The sequence below is a fragment of the Sebastes fasciatus genome, chromosome 14 (assembly GCF_043250625.1).
Source record: "Sebastes fasciatus isolate fSebFas1 chromosome 14, fSebFas1.pri, whole genome shotgun sequence".
In the NCBI taxonomy this organism is placed as follows: domain Eukaryota; kingdom Metazoa; phylum Chordata; class Actinopteri; order Perciformes; family Sebastidae; genus Sebastes; species Sebastes fasciatus.
The window spans coordinates 385,691-399,346 of NC_133808.1; the positions used below are offsets into that span (position 1 = coordinate 385,691).

A 13,656-nucleotide genomic window follows, 5' to 3' on the forward strand; every position below is an offset into this window, starting at 1 on the left:
TTACAAGTTGGACATCATTGTGAAGGTAAATAAACAGGCTTTCCAACGATGTAAAATACAATGCCAATTAGTATTGTAACAACAGAGAAATAATCAACCAAACACAAGTTTACTAACTTTTTTTTCCCAGTATATGGAGGCTACAAAAGATCATCCTTAAAGCAGCAGTGGGTATAATTGGAGCAAATTAGGGTTGTAAGAAAATCTTTAAAAAATTGAACATCGTTATTTTCTGCTTTGTGATACTGTATTGATTCTCAAAAACACTATTGATTTTTAATCAATAGTTTACTGTGTAGTCAACACTTTGTGTTAGAGATGCTCCCTCTCAGTGCATGTGCCCTCTAAAAGTAGAGCTATGCTGTTGGATGTTACAGGGACTGTGATAAAAGCTAATGTAGATCCCACTGTTCTGTTATCATAAAAAACATTTATGCATATGGTGATGTGTTCTTTATACTATGACATTTTTCCTAAAATTAGATTTAAAAAAAAAAAACGCAATATTTTGAATCGTAACCCCTGTATCGTGATAGGTATCATATCGCCAGATTCTTGCCAACACACAGCCCTAGAGCAAATATGATTAAAAAAAGTTATTTTTATAAAACGGTCACTATATCCTGACAGTAGTGCATGAGACAGGTAGTAATCTGGAAAAAAATCGAACTTAAGACCCATCATGTATATGTTTTCTAACTGCAGATTGTGAATTAGAGAGAATGTGACCTAGTGTTCTCATTAGTAGCTACAGCCCTGCTTTCTATGTGCCATATCACAAATCAGACCTCATCGTAGGTCCAGCAAGCCTGGAGGAAAACCTTCAGGATCAAGAGAAGAGGGAAAGATTGCAGGTAGTTTAGTACTGCCATCAAATCAAAATGATTCAAGACACGGACGATGTTTTTATGACCTTGTTGAATCAATGGATGACATAATAAAAAAAAAGAATTCTGCTTTTTCTTGGGGGATCCTTCTCTGTTCTAACTAGCTGGACGATTGTGCAGTAAATTACCAACTGAGCTTATTTTCAACAATTCTGAGTGAGGCCACGCACAGTCTCAGCACTTTGGCTGACTCATTCTCTCCAATTCCTTCAGTGATGAGTGCTGTAGTCAGATCTCAGCAAATTTAGCCAGACAGGCAACTCATCAGTGAAAGCCTGACAATATGCAGACAGTAAGGGAACTGACAACACGCTTTGATATTAGAGATGTGTCCTCTGCAAGCTCCGTCTGCTTCTATGCCGCACACAGTAAGGGAGCGCCAGCAGTTAGGGGGATGCACCTCAGTTCCATCGTAACATTTGTGAAGCTCAGGATGTAGGCTGACAGATCCAGTGCCTCACAGAAGAAAAACTCTTTGTCAAAATGAGGCAGGAAACCCCATCAGCTCTTGCTCCCCAAGTTAGACCGGCTTCCTTCAACATGTGTTTGTTGGATATTTGAAAAATACCTTCTAATACTTTGTCACAAGAAGCCATGTTTTGCGTGTGGAGTATCATTTCAGGTTCTTCTCGTGTCAGCACCAGCTTTGGATCGTTTTGACAAAAGCGCGCGTCACTTTACATAAATACCCCCCCTTCACACACACACACACACACACACACACACACACACACACACACACACACACACACACACACACACACCTCATTAATAAATAAAGAAATCAAGAAGGCTAAAACACAGAGAAACACTTTCAAATTAAAGTTTGATAAGTACAACTTTCTGCAAGCACAGCATTGAGGGGAGAAGATCAATACTAGACCATACATTACAACAGTTCATAGTTAAGGTGTGGTGGCATCATCCACCATTAAATATCCAAATTACCAAGTCGTTCTTAAAAGACGAGTGTGTAATAATGAGAGGATCTATTTGCAGAAATGGAATATAATTAGGGCTGTTAATCAATTAAAATATTTAATCATGATTAATTGCATGATTGTCTATAGTTAATCGGGATTTATCACAAATTGTACCTTTTTGGGAGATTTGTAGTATGTAATCCTCTTATCAACATGGGAGTGGACAAATATGCTGCTTTATACAAATGTATGTATATATTTATTATTGTAAATCAATGAACAACACAACACAATGGCAGATATTGATCCAGAAACCCTCACAGGTACTGCATTTAGCATAAAACAATATGCTCCAATCATAACATGGTAAACTGCAGCCCAACAGGCAACAACAGCTGTCAGTGTGTCAGTGTGCTGACTTGACTATGACTTGCCCCAAACTGCATGTGATTATCATAAAGTGGGCATGTCTATTAAGGGGAGACTCGTGGGTACCCATAGAACCCATTTACATTCACTGATCTGGAGGTCAGAGGTCAAGGGACCCCTTTGAAAATGGACATGACAGTTTTTCCTCTCCAACATTTAGCATAAGTTTGGAGCGTAATTTAACCTCTTTCTCGACCAGCTAGTAGGACCTTGTTGTTTTTTCTAGTTTCATATGATGCCAGTATCTTCACTCTATCTTTAAAAAAAGGTCAAATTGCATTAAGGTGTTAAAACGAATTTGTGTTACTGTGTTTTTATCACGTTAACTTTGACAGCCCTAAATATAACATTAATAATGTTTTCTTTAGTGTATAATCACCGGAAAATAATAATCATTGTGTTTTCGTTACCTTAGATTGAGCCGTTTCTATCTACTTCACGGAGCTGGCCGCCATGTTTCTACAGTAGCCCAGAACGGGTCGATTACGTTACTCGCTCCTGTCGCCACTGCTCTCTCTCTCTTGCTTCACCACTCACTTCCCACGTACACACACACACTCTACGCACTATCTCTGCTCCAAATGACCGACGTTATTCTTACAGCAACTGGCTTTAGAGAGGACCATTCGCGTTTTCGCGTCAGCCACCATAGCTCTCCTACACGCTCAGTTGGTTGCAATCTCAACCTACACACACCTACATGCTGCACCTTTAAATGAGGTAACTTGGAAATCAAATGGATGATGTAAAGACATATAGGGGTTAGGCAACACTGGCGGCTCCATCAGGTGCCATGCTAATCAGCCATGCTAATTAATGGTAAAAATGCCAGACTTTGCTGCAGACTGTGAGCTGCTGCCCTCAATGCAAGACTAGATTCCAATCCGGTCCCAACACCCTCCACCTCCGTGACGGAGTGAACTCTGTTTGTCGTCACACTCACAGCTCAATGAAGCACCCTTGTTTAAGTTGGAGGGTATCAATACAGCAGCAAGCTTCGGGATTAACTTCCATCCCTCCAACAAGGAAACTATAAATAAACATCAGAATCAGAAATACTTTATTGATCCCTAGGGGGAAATTGAGATCAGTTTATATATATATTTATTACATAGCGTTGTTGAATACTCGATTCTGATTGGTTAATCACGCCGTTCTGCGGTCTGTTATTTCTTTATAACAGACTGTTGCTATGTATAACAGACTGTTGTTGCTATGTATAACAGACTGTTGCTTTGTATAACAGACTTTTGCTATGTATAACAGACTGTTGCTATGTATAACAGACTGTTGCTATGTATAACAGACTGTTGCTATGTATAACATACCGTTGCTATGTATAACAGACTGTTGCTATGTGTAACAGACTGTTGCTATGTGTAACAGACTGCTGCTATGTATAACAGACTGTTGCTATGTGTAACAGATTGTTGCTATGCGTAACAGACCGTTGCTATGTATAACAGACCGTTGCTATGTGTAACAGACCGTTGCTATGGGTGCAGCTCTGATGTCAGACACTGGAGGACCGTTTTTTGTCAAATTATGGATTTCTTCAGTAAGTAGCCGTGTAATAAGCGGGATAATGTACAGCTAGTAGGGATGTCTATAATTAACCGTTTAACCGTTAACCGACATTAAGCATTTTAACAGATTAATGCTATCGGTTAAAACGGTTAAAATAATAATATTAATAATCAATTAAAAAGCTGAGCGGCTCAGAGGAGCGACTCGTCTCTTTAAGGAGAAAAGCTGGTCCACCTTAACAGCCCACCTTAAGAGGCGGAGCCGGAGTTGCAGGATACAGGAAGTTGGCTCCGGTCTCTTCAACTCTCTTGAGTGGAGTGGAGGAGTTGTAGTTTCGTAGCATTTATTCACCGACAAATAAACTGTACACACACTGCTACACCTACGTTCACAACTAGAACGCCACCAACAACCTCACACTCACCGCCAACACACACACACGGTCTGTTGGAAACTCGCTAAAGTTACGCAGACTGCGGCGGCGAGCACGAAGCCTCCAGCAATGCTAGAGCTGCTAACGTAGCACAAACACACACACTGTCTGTTGGCCACTCACTAAAGTTACGCCGGGCAGACACACAGCTGCAACACTACACGCAGCATCGTAGCTGCTAAGTTAACGCTCCCGGACGGTGAACTGGAGACTCCCGTCAACCAATATCTGTTGTGCTCCTGCAGCTGGTACGAGGCACAATATCTTGTCGGTTAACGGTTAATAATCGGTTAAAAAACATTTTTCAAAATGAGCATCCCTAACAGCTAGCAGGTGATTGTTGTAAAAAAATCCCCTTCAGGGCGATGACAGACCCCGACCGCTCTAAGCATCGCCCTGTCGGGGTTTCTTTCACAACAATCACCGGCTCACTGTATATTATCCCTTATATATATAAATATATATATATATATATATATATTTATATATATATATATATATATATATATATATATATATATATATATATATACACTGTATACTGTAAACTGGAAAAACAAAGTTTGGAAACTTGTGTTTGGTGGATTATTTATCTGTTGTTACAATGCTAATGGTCATTGTATTTTACATCGTTGGAAAGCCTGTTTATTTACCCTCACAATGATGTCCAACTTGTAAGGATCATGCATTTGTGGGATGAGCAGCACAGCTGATTATGTGGGTAGCCCCCAAGAAAAATGTGCCAAAATGCTCTGCCAATGGTAAACAGTGTATTCTTATAAGGCTACCAGGAAGCCTGCAATGACTGCCCTTCATCGTCAGGCTCGTTTGCGCTGGTGTCGACAACACAGACAATGTAACCTGAACATGTTGGGGAATGTCATGTTCAGTGATGAGTCCAGGTTCTGTCTGCGAAAGTTGGACGGCAGGGTCAAAGTATGGAGACGATGCGGAGAACGCTGACCGTTGCACCGATGGAGTAACAGCTTTTGGTGGGGGCAGTGTCATGGTGTTGGGCGGCATCTCCCTCATTGGCAAAACAAGGCTTGTCATCATTGAAGGCCATCTCAATGCAGTGAGATATCAGGATGAGATTCTGCAGCCAGTGGCGATCCCATATCTCCACAATCTGGCACCTAACTTCATCCTCCAAGATGACAACGCTCGCCCCCACAGAGCCAGGGTTATCACAGACTACCTCCACAATGTGGGATTAGAGAGAATGGAACGGCCTGCCAAGACTCCAGGCCTCAACCCAACTCAACACTTGTAGGATCAGCTTGGGCGTGCTGTACGTGTTAGAGTGACCAACACAACCACGCTGGCTGACCTGCAACGAATCCTGGTTGAGGAATGGAACGCCATCCCACAGCAACGTGTGACCAGGTTGGTGACCAGCATGAGGAGGAGGTGCCAGGCTGTTGTGGCTGCGTATGGATCTTCCACCGCTACTGAGGATCCTGACGGTGTATTAAATTAATCAATATGTCTTGTTTGTTCCTTGTTACTGATAGAGAGTTCAATCATCCAATCCACCAAACAACTCAAAACAAGAGTCAACACCAACAGGAGAATACACTGTTTACCATTGACGGAGCATTTTGGCAAATTTTTCTTGGGCGCTCCCCACATAATCAGCTGTGCTGCTCATCCCACAAATGCATGATCCTTACAAGTGTGACATCATTGTGAAGGTAAATAAACAGGCTTTCCAACGATGTAAAATACAATGACCATTAGCATTGTAACAACAGAGAAATAATCCACCAAACACAAGTTTCCGAACTTTGTTTTTCCAGTTTATATATATATATTTATATATATATATATATATATATATATACTGTATATATATATATATTTATATATACACATATATATATATACATATATATCATTGACTTCAGCTTCTGAGAGAGGGACCGCTGGCAAGCTGCTGCCGCGCCTCCTCCGTGATTTGTTTGTTTATTTGATTGTTTTGCTTCAACTCGTCTGTTGCATACTGCTAAGACTGTCTGCTTCTTTGCTGAAGTAGTTCAACAGTCTGGTTGTCCCTGTGTGTTTGGCGCTATTGTGTTTCACTTTACATTCGGTAGCCTGGAGCTAATTTCGCCGGTAAAGGGGCTCACCTGTATGGGACTGTCGGGTCTCCTCTGTGCTCACTGTGGCTGGATTCCCTGATCTGGCACACGCCTGATCGAAGCTGTCTGCTGCCTATCTTGCCTGCTTTCGTGGGTTCCAAGCTATTCCTGTGGTTTAAAGCACAGTGTGGTCTCGCCCACTGGCTAACCGGCTAGCCTGCTAACCTGCTGCACGTCCCGGTGGCGTGTTCACGTCAAGCATTCCCTCCTTCTGGTCCACTGAGCCCAGCCCCCCTCGCACTGCCACCCGTCCTGTCAATCACAGTGTGTTGTCCCCCCTGCACAAAGCAGCCACCTATGCACCAATTGTCTGTTTAAAACTGGCTCTTTTTAACATCAGATCCCTCACTAGCAAGGGTTTGCTGGTCAATGAGTTTATAATGGACAACAAACTGGACTTGTTATGCCTCACTGAGACCTGGCAACAGCCAAACAATTTCTCCCAGCTTAATGAAGCTGTCCCACCTGGCTTTAAATATACTAGCAAACCCCGTGCTTCAGGGAGGGGGGGTGGTCTTGCTGTGCTCTATCGTGAGAGCATCAAAGTCTGTACAGTCACCGTCCCCCATCATTCCACTTTTGAATGTTTAGCTATAAAACTCACAGGCTCCACACCCATCATCATTATCACCATCTATAGACCACCAAAGCCCTCTGCCCTCTTTCTCACTGAACTATCACCACTATTAACATCTGTGTGTGCCATGTCCCCTACTGTCATCCTGCTGGGTGATTTCAACATCCACATGACAACTCTTCTGGTTTTACAAATGATAAGATATGTCAACTTCCCAACCCATAACAAAGGTCACATACTTGATTTAATCTACTGCACTGGTATCACCCCTCATAACCTCACTGATGCTGACCTCCCCATCTCTGACCACAAAGTCATCCTGTTTGAAGTCTACGCCCCCCTATCCAAAATAAAAGAGCAACGGACCATCTCCTTCAGAAACATTAAACGCATCAACCCCACAGATCTCATCACCCTTATTAACTCCTCCCCCAGTCCTCCCCCATCCTCCTCCCCTGCTGAACTGGTGAATCATTACAACAACTGTCTCTCCTCATCCCTGGATACCCTGGCTCCACTGAAAACCCGCACAGTCTCCTTCACCCACACCGCTCCCTGGTACACCGCTGACCTCCGTCATCTTAAAGGTCACATATTATGCTCATTTCCAGGTTCATAGATGTATTTTAATGTTGCACTAGAACATTTTTACATGCTGCAATGTTCAAAAAAACCTTTATTCTTCTCATACTGCAGCCTGAGTCTGCCTGCCTCATAGCCTAATTCAGCCTCTGTCTGAAAACCCCTGATTCACAGCCTGTCTCCTCCCACTCTGCTCTGATTGGTCAGCGTTTTCTGTCAATCAAACGTCCTCAACAACACAGCGTCACACTCTCCCCCTCCCTCCCGGAGAAGCTCTGGAGAGAGGAGTGGAGAGAGAGGAGCTAGAATAAAGTTTATAAACCACTTTAAAGTTTATAAACCAGAAACTTCACCCAGCGCACGTGACCGGAGGAATCTGATCAGAAATCGGCGACAAATGATGAACATCTGCGGTCCAGATTCCAGGTTTTCCTGACGGTTTCTCTCAGGTAAATAATGCTATTTATAGCTCTGTTAGTTAACTCAGTTAGTGTTTACCTTATGCATCAACTCTGTAAACCGTAAACATACACTCTGTTTTACGTTTGACTTTACAGATCCATCTGTGAGAAATGACCAACAGAATCATCCCAGAGGAGAGCAGACAGCTGAGAGCAGACAGCTGTGAGCAGATGGGAGATACAGAGCTAACCCGTTAGCATGTAGCTACATGCTAACGGGTTAGCTACATGCTACCGCTATGACACGGTGTGTAAACACAGCGACCATCAGGGTGGAAAATAGAAGATGTGAAACAGTAGTCAGTTCATTATTTCTGCTAAAAGATAAATGTATGGAAGATCAGAGTAATGGTATATTATTTACAGTAGGAGCTGTCTCTGTGTTACCATGACTACAGACCACCGGAGCTTAGCTTACCATAGTTTACCAGAGCTGAAGACTTTCTCCTGTACCATGTTAACTTAACTGCAGGTAGGATGATTACAAATGCTGTGAATAATTAATATTGTCATCTGTCAACTCAAATAAAGTTTGACTGTGAAACAGAAATGTGTTGTGTTGCTTACAAGTCACTATTTACTACCTGTACTCTGCTACATGCATGACATCAAATATATATAATATATAAATATCACCTGTTTAAACAGTGTAATTACATAAAGCCTTTGTGAAAGAACATGTTATATTTAGATGATGGGAGTACATGAAGCCTGTTCTGCTGGTTCTTGCAGACTAACAGTAGGAGCTACTTTGCTCAAGTTCGGTTGAGGAGGAGAGACAGTGACGCGCTGTGGGGCGGGGTCAGCTACTGAAGGTTCTGCTCTGGTTCGACCAGGAAACCCTCACATGGCTTGCATTTCTCTAACGACGTCAGAAGAGAAGGAAAAGCTACGCAGCATTTTTCGACACCCATTTCCGGACAAACGGAGCAGGAGAAAAAGAGAGAGGATGGTCTTTTATGATACTATGGTGACTTGTAGACACACTGGGGACAGATATTGATGTTTAAAAGACATGGAAAAGTGCATTTTGCATAATAGGTGACCTTTAAATCAACCGGTCGTCAACCAGAGCGGTTATACAAAAAGACTGGACTTCCAGTGCACATCCAACTATACACAGAACACCTCCACCGTTACAAGATCGCTCTCTCCACCGCCAAATCCTCCTACTACTCCAACCTCATCAGTACCAGTCAAGGTAACACCAGAACCCTCTTTTCAACAGTCAACCACCTTCTTCAGCCTCCAAGAACCCTCCCCCCAAATACCTCCACTGATCACTGCACTGCCTTTCTGCAATTCTTTGATAACAAAATCAACACCATCCACCAACAGCTGGCCTCATCCTGCACCTCCCCATGTGACCCACTCTGGATGGTTACCTCCTGCCAACCACTCATCAGCACCCTCTCTAACTTCACACTCACAACGGAATTAACCATCACTGAGCTCATTCATAAAGTCAAACCCATTACCTGTCAGCTCGATCCCCTCCCCGCAATCCTCGTCACAACCTGTCTGCCCTCCATCTCCCCCATGATCACAAGAATCATTAACTCCTCCCTCACCACCGGTATTGTACCCCCCACCCTCAAAACTGCTGCAATCACACCAACTCTCAAACAACCCAGTGCTGACCCAGCTGATCTGAACCACTACAGGCCCATCTCCAACCTCACCTTCATCTCCAAAACTCTTGAGAGAGTGGTTGCCGCCCAACTTCAGTCCCACCTCGACTCAAATAACCTCCATTAACCCTTCCTATCTGGTTTCCGCCCAAAACACAGTACTGACATAGCCCTGGTCAAAATCACCAACGACCTCCTCCGTGCAGCTGACTCTGGACTGCTCACCATCCTCATCCTCCTCGATCTCACTGCTGCCTTTGACACCATTTCCCACCCACTACTCATCAAACGTCTGGCTGATATTGGTATCACTGGTGTTGCACTCACATGGTTTTTCTCATATCTCACCGACAAACAACAATTTGTACAACTGGGCAACCACAGGTCAAGGTGTTCTGTTTCACTGGGTGTCCCCCAGGGGTCAGTATTGGGTCCACTCCTATTTATCATTTACCTCCTTCCCCTTGGCGCTATCCTCCGTCATCACAATGTCCTTTTCCACTGTTATGCCGATGATACACAGGTCTACATTTCAACTACACCCACTGCTGCCCTGCCACCCACCTCCCTCACCACCTGCCTACAACACATCAGGAGCTGGATGAGCAGGAACTTTTTAAAACTCAACAGCAATAAAACAGAGGCCCTGCTCATCGGCTCCAAGAACAACATCTCCAAATCACAACATACAAGCGCTCCAAACCTCACCATTGATGGCTTCTCAGTACCGTTCTCCACCCATGTCAAGAGCCTTGGGGTCACCCCGGACAGCACCCTCTCCTTTACATCCCACATAAAAAACGTCACCCGGACTGCTTTCTTCCACCTCCGCAACATCTCCAGACTCCGCCCATCCCTGTCCCACTCCAGCACTGAAATCCTGGTCCACACATTTGTCAAATCCCGGATCGACTACTGCAACGCTGTCCTCTCTGGCCTTTCCATCAAACTACTCAACAGACTCCAAATCATTCAGAACTCTGCCGCCCGGATCATCACCCGCACCAAATCCTCCGACCACATCACCCCCATCCTCATCCAACTGCACTGGCTCCCTGTTAAATCCTGGATCGACTACAAAAACCTTCTGCTCACCTACAAAGCCCTCCATAACCTCGCCCCCACCTACCTCACAGACCTCCTCCAGGAGTACACCCCCTCCCGTTACCTCCGCTCATCATCAGCCGGACTTCTGACCACCCCCACCTCACGCCTCAGGACCATGGGAGCTAGGGCATTCAGCTGCTCTGCTCTCAGGCTCTGGAACTCACTACCCCCACACATCTGGCAGTCTGACACTATTACATAATTCAAATCCCTCCTCAAAACCCGCCTGTTTAAACTGGCCTACTCTCTATAGTAACCATCAGTCCATCATACGTGTCTGTACAAATATGTCTCTGTCTTGTCCAGTTGTTTTTATTTGTTTTATCTGTCTATGTTTACAGTGATTCTTGTAAGGTGTCCTTGGGTGTCCAGAAAGGCGCCACTAAATAAAATGTATTATTATTATTAGTAGTAGTAGTATATATAAATATCATAATAGAGAAATCATAAGAAAATATAAATAAGAAATATGTATAACAACAGTGCAAACAATAATGCTTAAAATGGGATATATCATTAAGTGTGTAAAAATGCAAAAATGTTATAAATGAATACAAATATTAGTTTAAATGTACAGTATAAATTAATGCAGTATTGATGCCCCGAGTATTAATACACTAAATTATTGTACCGTTAAGTCAGTATTGCCTAGTTGAATATATTATAAATTATGGGGTTATAGCTGCTGAGGGGTAAAAACAATCAACATGTTGTATATATATGTATAAGAATCAAATGAACATGTCTACCGTTTTGTAGACTAGACAAGAGTAGATTTGATCTTTAATACAATCGTATTTACTTTAAGTTGATGACGTCTGTATGACAATAAAGTAGAATGAATGAAATGTCTTTCTTAGTTTGAGCAGTTTACAGTAAATGTTTGAAGCAGCTCTCTCACGGGCCATTGGAGCGTGTTCAATGACGAATACAAACGGCGTTGCACGTTGTCAGAAAGAGCAGCTGGTTAAGTCGGCATCGATGCAGCTCGCTGTTGGAGGGTTTTATAACCCACTTCCACTCCTCGTTAATTGGTTTAATTGAATGGAGTGGAAGTGGGTAGGGAGAGGGTGTAGGGCCGTTTGGAATTGGGCCTGTGAGCTGCTGCCCTCGATGCAAATCAGACCTGGTTGTCTCAGGAGAAATGCATCATGGGACACCTGGGACTGAGAAGTGTGGGTTTGATATGCCTGACAGAGAGCGGGCAAATGAACAGGAAAGTGCAAGCCACAAAAGGAGGGATTGTGTTTTGTTTCTGTATTTCAATGCTGACACCATAAAGCCTCTCACCATTGTTTAACAGCAGAATGTCCATCTGGTCTTTATGTGTTTGATTATTTGACAGTCACAAAGCTCTGCAGCAGTCTGATAGTGGGACATACCTTGACATTGTAGGGTATGTAATGCTTGGCCAGTGCTTCCGGGGTGTGCATCCATGATTTATCTGAAATGACACAAACAGCTCACTCAATAAAGCAGTCTGAATCAACGGTCCCATCCAATAAGGTACGGCAGAGGTACAATCATCTACATAAGTGGTTAAATCTCAATCAAACGTGTGAGGAATCACTATTATAGAACAAAGCACATACAAGACTTCAACATGACAGAAAAAGGAAGAGCTGAATTTAAGAAGAGAAATATGTAGGAAGCTTCCAGAACCAAAGAGAAAGATCAAAACTGCCCTGATCAAAGCTTTTTTTTTTTTAAACATATGTATGTAGATGCATTTTATTTGTTTCCAGTCTTTATTTAATCATGTTAGTTTCACTGAGAACAATGCTTTCTTTAACAGGAATTGCTTCACTCTCACACATGCATTTCCAGCTGAGAGTTCCCCGCTACAATCTGAACTGTTGGTCAGTGAGCAGCTTCACTGCACAGTTGGGGGTTGCAGGACGTTCTCAAGGGCACATTAGAAGTGGCAATTAGGCAAAGGGGAATGCTGCTTTCACTTTGCCAACCTCATTTGTCCTGCAGATATGGTAATTGCAGTCCACTTCTCTAAAATGTGTCAGAGAAATTTTAGAGTAAACAGAGTACTGCATTCTAAAATAATGGAAAGGTGTGAAAGGTGCAAAATACATGGTGCAAATTAAATGTACCCTGTGAAGTTTCTGACCAATAGTAGCGCTGTGGAGCAATGTTTTATCGTGCACATGCACAATGATACACGCAAAACAACACACATTACTGCCGCCGGTGTCACGCTATTCCACTGATCGACTGCACTACTGAATTAATATGCATAGAAGCATTGCAATGACCCGACAAAGGCAGTGAAACAGAAGACTGCAAGCTAATAAACGTGGATGTAAACATGACACAATTTGAAATATTTAAAACAAATCAGTGTGTTAGTGTTTCAAGAGGAAGGAAATATGTTCAACATGTTTTTCAATGACGCGTTGCACCGATACCGATACCGGATCAGATATCGGGCCGATACTGACTCAAATAGCTGGATCGACAATGGGGCCAATCTATTAAATTCAATTCTATATTTATATACTATAAACATTATATACTGGAATTTTAATTCCGGTTTAAGTTTTGACCAATTTGTTGCTGCATTAAAACGGTTCACACCTGAGCTGTTCATTTTGAAGATTTTTTTGCCAAGTTGTTGGTGTACGATTTATTATTTTAATATTTAATAACAATTCAGTAACTTTATGTTATCTACGTATTTATTTGTTACATTTTGTTTTACAAAGTTAGGAAAGCGTTGTTTAAGTCATGCATGTTGTTGCCTTACACATAAAAGAATGTATCGGATCGGTACTCGGTATTGGCAGATACGCATATCCCAGGTATCGCTATCTAGAATCTATCTAAAGAGTCGGATCGGTGCATCCCTTGTTTTGGTGAGAGACACTGAATTTTATACTTAGAGAAATAATTAAAAAAAAAGGACAAAAGACTCAACGCTTTGAAGATCACACCAACACAAAATGA

At 42.7% G+C, this 13,656-nt stretch overlaps 1 protein-coding gene across 23 annotated transcripts in view; it reads right to left on the minus strand.

Annotated features, from left to right (window-relative positions):
• The window catches only part of gulp1a (GULP PTB domain containing engulfment adaptor 1a), a 167,642-nt gene that overhangs the window by 33,813 nt on the left and 120,173 nt on the right, over positions 1–13,656 (minus strand). For 22 of the 23 annotated variants that reach the window (XM_074658078.1, XM_074658083.1, XM_074658097.1 and 19 more), the window contains one exon: positions 12,081–12,142. In XM_074658078.1, coding sequence (XP_074514179.1) covers positions 12,081–12,142 — 62 coding nt within the window. Of the gene's footprint in view, positions 1–12,080; positions 12,145–13,656 lie in introns of all 23 variants that reach the window. The other variant, XM_074658090.1, reaches the window with a different exon arrangement.